Source organism: Salvelinus alpinus, chromosome 11 (assembly GCF_045679555.1).
Source record: "Salvelinus alpinus chromosome 11, SLU_Salpinus.1, whole genome shotgun sequence".
Lineage (NCBI taxonomy): Eukaryota > Metazoa > Chordata > Actinopteri > Salmoniformes > Salmonidae > Salvelinus > Salvelinus alpinus.
Window position 1 is genome coordinate 15361850 of NC_092096.1, and position 5443 is coordinate 15367292.

General features: G+C 51.1%; 1 protein-coding gene across 3 annotated transcripts in view; it reads left to right on the top strand.

Moving 5' to 3' along the window:
• The window catches only part of dcp1b (decapping mRNA 1B), a 21536-nt gene extending 16612 nt beyond the window's left edge, over window positions 1–4924 (top strand). For all 3 annotated transcript variants that reach the window (XM_071331818.1, XM_071331819.1, XM_071331820.1), the window contains exons 6-9: window positions 1–79; window positions 328–1848; window positions 1984–2211; window positions 3727–4924. The exon at window positions 1–79 is cut by the window's left edge and continues 53 nt beyond it. In XM_071331818.1, coding sequence (XP_071187919.1) covers window positions 1–79; window positions 328–1848; window positions 1984–2211; window positions 3727–3807 — 1909 coding nt within the window. In that variant the 3' untranslated portion in view covers window positions 3808–4924. The remainder of the gene's footprint in view (window positions 80–327; window positions 1849–1983; window positions 2212–3726) is intronic.
• The last annotated feature ends 519 nt before the right edge of the window (window positions 4925–5443 follow it).

The window sequence follows — 5443 nt, forward strand, 5'->3', positions numbered from 1 at the left end:
CCCCAGCCTGATCAAACCTATCCCTGTCAAACCTATGGAGAGATATCCCCATCCTGGGCTACAGGAGAGGCCTGTTCAGGTACACACAGCCTTTCCCCTTATTCAACACAATGGAAATAAGTACATTTTAAATGGGGTTTATCTACCCTGTGAATTAGTGTTTTTTTTTTGTTTGTTTTTTATGGTCAAATTGCTGATTTCTAACACAGTGTTGACCTGGTTTCACAGTTAGGCTCTACTGTTTGTTTTCCTTATGTCCTGTCCGTTTCACACCACTGATCTCTTACCCTCTCTCTCTCTCTCTCCATCACCCTTTTCCTCTCTTAGGATAGTCAAGGAGAGCCCAGGCCTCTCTCTCTGGCAACTCTGTTCGGTGTCCAGCAGCCCAGAGCCGAGCTGGTCCCTCCCATGGCTGGGTCAGGGTCAAGAGGTCCAGGGTCCCAGCCCCAGGGGAAGCCTGGAGGTGTCCGCCCGGCGGTGGCCCGCTCCTTGTCCTACGACGACCCAGTCCAGGCCCAGCTCCAGGAAGGGGGTCTGATCTCAGGCAGCAGCCCCCCGCAGCACTGCCCTGCCTTCCAGAAGCTCATGAAGGATGCCGCCGCCTCCTCCCAGCCTCAGAACCAGCTCCAGCGAGGGGGTCCTATGGAGCAGCTCCAGCGAGGGGGTCCTATGGAGCAGCTCCAGCGTGGGGGTCCTATGGAGCAGCTCCAGCGAGGGGGTCCTATGGAGCAGCTCCAGCGAGGGGGTCCTATGGAGCAGCTCCAGCGAGGGGGTCCTATGGAGCAGCTCCAGCGAGGGGGTCCTATGGAGCAGCTCCAGGGAGGCGGTACTATGGAGCAGCTCCAGCGAGGGGGTCCTATGGAGCAGCTCCAGAGAGGGGGTCCTATGGAGCAGCTCCAGAGAGGGGGTCCTATGGAGCAGCTCCAGCGAGGGGGTCCTATGGAGCAGCTCCAGAGAGGGGGTCCTATGGAGCAGCTCCAGCGAGGGGGTCCTATGGAGCAGCTCCAGCGTGGGGGTCCTATGGAGCAGCTCCAGCGAGGGGGTCCTATGGAGCAGCTCCAGCGAGGGGGTCCTATGGAGCAGCTCCAACCCGTCTCAGAGTCATCCGAGAACAGACTGCATGAGAACGGAGCCCCCTCAGTCCTCCACCATCGGACCCAGGCCAGACAAGACCCCATCCAGAGACTGTTTCAGAACCAGCCCACTTCCACCACCCCTTCGATGACGACCTGTTGTTCTCGTCCTCCTCCTCTCCAGCAGCCTCCTCCTCTCCAGCAGCCTCCTCCTCTTCAGCAGCCTCCTCCTCTCATCCCTGGTCTCCAGTCTGCCCATCCTCAGCCTCTCCTGGTGGATGTGTTGGGCTTCCCTGGTTCTCAACACCATCACGTCCACCTCCCCCCTCACCAGGCCCAGCCGTTGTACTTCAGCCCCACCAAGCCCCCCCAGATGCTGGTCCCCATGTTGCCCTCACACCCCTCCCAGTCTCAACCTCCCCACCAACCCCAGCCAGGTCATCCTCAACCTCAGTCACACCCCTGTCACCCTTTCCACCCCTTCCAGCAGCCCCAGCCCTTATACCTCCAACCCCTGCCAGGTCACCTCCAGCCGGGGCAGCTAACTGGTGTCGTCTCCCCCCATGAGCTTCTCCAGAGGCTGCAGCTGGTTCAACAGGAGCAGAGTCTGGTCCCGGAGCCCACTAGGCCTTCCTCTAACCTGGCTCCCCGCTTCCACGAGCCTGCCCCCCCAGCCATGGGGCAGCACGGCCAGCAGGCGGCTCATTCTACAGCCAGGTCTCTGGACAGTTTGGCTGACAAGAACTCTGCAGGCACCGCTGCTCAGAAGTTCCAGGTAAAAAACAAAATATATCCTATCTGACTCAAAGGACTGTAAAATAGAAAGTTGCTGGAGTGGTTTTGTACAGGGAGGGATCTGGGTTTGTGGAAGTACAGTCTCTGTCTGTAACCATGTCCTCTCCATCTCCAGGTGATCTCCCCCCAGCGTATCCCAGCCACGGTGGCACCTACCCTGCTCCTGTCCCCCAGTGTCTTCTCCCAGGCCAAGCGCCCCCAGGCCAAAGCCTCTGGGGTCACCCACTGCCCCCCTGGCCCTCGTCCTCCCTCAGCCCTCCTGGCCCCACAGGCCCCTGACGACCCCCAACCCAGGGGCCTCTCTAAGAGCCAGCTCCAGGCCACCCTGCTGCACCTCATACAGGTAGGAGAGAGGACGAGCCAGGCTGGTTTTACTGTACGTCGTTACAGTTCATATAAGGCAGTGGTCACCAAACGGTCGATCCAGATCAACTGGTTGATCTTCAAGGCATTACTAGTCGAGTCATTCCTAACGTTTCTGGAGAAAAGACAACGATGAAGGATGGCGCTTATTTTTTTGAATTTCCACCCCCCTTGTTGGCGGTGGGTGCACTTGATTCAGGAGCCCTGTCGGCGGTGGGTGCGCTTGATTCAGAAGCCCTGTCGGCGGTGGGTGCGCTTGATTCAGAAGCCCTGTTGGCGATGGGTGCACTTGATTCAGAGCCCTGTTGGCGGTGGGTGCACTTGATTCAGAAGCCCTGTTGGCGGTGGGTGCACTTGATTCAGGAGCCCTATTGGCGGTGGGTGCACTTGATTCAGAAGCCCTGTTGGCGGTGGGTCCACTTGATTCAGAAGCCCTGTTGGCGGTGGGTGCACTTGATTCAGAAGCCCTGTTGGCGGTGGGTGCACTTGATTCAGAAATTTGTGAGAAATAAGCTTTTTGTTCCGTTTTATTTCAGCTCATGAAACACGGGACCAAGACTTTACATGTTGCGTTTCTGTTTCTCTTCAATGTATTTACATAACAAGACGAGCAGTTCTGCAGGCGTCAAACTCTCCCCTCCTTGAAGAAGCAGCTGGTCTCACACAGCCAAATGGGTTGTCCTGAGTTCCTGCCGTTATGTTCACTGTCTTTCTGCTCAGGACACCGTCAGACACACTGTTTATGTTCCGTCTTTGTACAGCCAGACAGTCTTGCCAAAGGACCTTGAGGTTATTCATCGAAGTGCAGACACACACTGTCCTGCTAGAGAGAGCTGTTTCAGACCAGAGCAGACAGACACTCAACCTGTCCAAATACTAATGTTTTGTTTGTATTCCACACTCCTGATCAGAGTATTCTATCGCTCGCTTATCTCTCTCTCCTCTACTCCTCTCCCTTCCTCTCTCTAGCTCTCTGTCTCTCTCTCTGTCTCTCTCTCTGTCTCTCTCTCTGTCTCTCTCTCTGTCTCTCTCTCTGTCTCTCTCTCTGTCTCTCTCTCTCTGTCTCTCTCTCTGTCTCTCTCTCTGTCTCTCTCTCTGTCTCTCCATCTCTGTCTCCATCTCTGTCTCCATCTCTGTCTCTCTCTCTGTCTCTCTCTCTCTCTCTCTCTCTCTCTCTCTCTCTCTCTCTCTCTGTCTCTCTCTCTCTCTCTCTCTCTCTCTCTCTCTCTCTCTCTCTCTCTCTGTCTCTCTCTCTGTCTCTCTCTCTGTCTCTCTCTCTGTCTCTCTCTCTGTCTCTCTCTCTGTCTCTCTCTGTCTCTCTGTCTCTCTCTCTCTGTCTCTCTCTCTCTGTCTCTCTCTCTGTCTCTCTCTCTGTCTCTCTCTCTGCCTCTCTCTCTGTCTCTCTCTCTGTCTCTCTCTCTCTGTCTCTCTCTCTGTCTCTGTCTCTCTCTCCTCTCTCTCCTCTCTCTCTAATTCGCTGTTCTCTCTCTTTCAGAACGACACTTCGTTCCTGGATACCATCTATGAGTCCTACGCCCACCGCTTCTCCACGGAAGCCACCGCCAACAAGTTCTGAGGCCAGGGCCCTGTTTAATGAGGCACCCAATAGAAAACTGTTTCAAAACGCTTTGCAACGGGAAGTGAAAATAAGCATTTCTTCTGGGACAAGTCCAGGGACCACCTCTCCCTGCTTTGTCTGTTTTCTTCCGTTAGGTGCCTAATGAGTAAGTCCCTGGGGTCATGCCCAAACCGGCACAATCATTTTATAATGGAAACCATTTGCTGATCTAGCTAAATGAGTCTTCCTAATGTGAGCACTGTGGATGTAACCTGTGGATTCAGATTACAAGGAAATTAGATTTTTGCCATTTTTAAGATGTTTTTATCATAAGAATAAAATAATTGAAAGTTTGAATGGGATATTGTAGTAAGAGCAATCAAACAATTGTATATGTTTTGGAATGACTGTACTTGTTTTTAAAAGGTTCCTCTCTTAAACAAAAATAGTTTTCCAGGCATTTGACAATGTTTAACTCACTTGAAGTTGGATGAGTTTATTTTGAACACTTTATTAAGTGGAAAGTCCTGTTTTTTTTAAATAGACAATATTCCCAGTCTTAAGCTTGTGCTACCTCTCAGAAGTGACCCTCTGTTGAGGTAAAAGTTTCCCAAAGGAGGAATTACACCGTACTGTAGAACCTGCCATTTATTTTCATAATGCGACTGGCTTTATTTCCAGATGTCTGAAACTCAATGTACAACGACGCGGTTCAGAGTATTCGGTGCTCACACATGCTGACTAGTTTGATAGACGGTTTATATGTATCAAAGGGTTTAAGAAACTATTTTATGTTACGAGAGAGAAAGATAATAGAATAGTTTGTCTATTTTTCTATGCCGTTGTCATACAAGGACATTTTAAAAACAATGTTGCAATGACCTGTACCACTGAAACAGGAAGTGTTTTAATTTACACAATCTGCCATGTATCAAGTATTTTAAAACCTGTGGAATCTGGAGTCCCATCATTTTGTTCTTTTGGTTTTGAAAACCACTTTTTATTTTATTTTTATGAGTCAAACATTCTGAGTGACCGCAAAGCCCACTACGTGACCTTGTTTCCTGTGTAATGATTGAACAGTCTCTGGACCACAACTGAATTGGAAATAAATGAATGTCTTCTTCAAAATGTCTTCTCTGTCTCAAATGTCTTCTCTGGTCAAAATGTTTCTCTGCAGTAGGGCTCTGGTCAAAACGTTTCTCTGCAGTAGGGCTCTGGTCAAAACGTTCCTCTACATTAGGGCTCTGGTCAAAACGTTTCTCTGCAGTAGGGCTCTGGTCAAAACGTTTCTCTGCAGTAGGGCTCTGGTCAAAATGTTTCTCTGCAGTAGGGCTCTGGTCAAAACGTTCCTCTACATTAGGGCTCTGGTCAAAACGTTCCTCTGCTGTAGGGCTCTGGTCAAAACGTTCCTCTACATTAGGGCTCTGGTCAAAACGTTTCTCTACATTAGGGCTCTGGTCAAAACGTTTCTCTGCTGTAGGGCTCTGGTCAAAACGTTTCTCTACATTAGGGCTCTGTTCAAAACGTTTCTCTGCAGTAGGGCTCTGGTCAAAACGTTTCTCTGCTGTAGGGCTCTGGTCAAAACGTTTCTCTGCAGTAGGGCTCTGGTCAAAACGTTCCTCTACAGTAGGGCTCTGGTCAAAACGTTTCT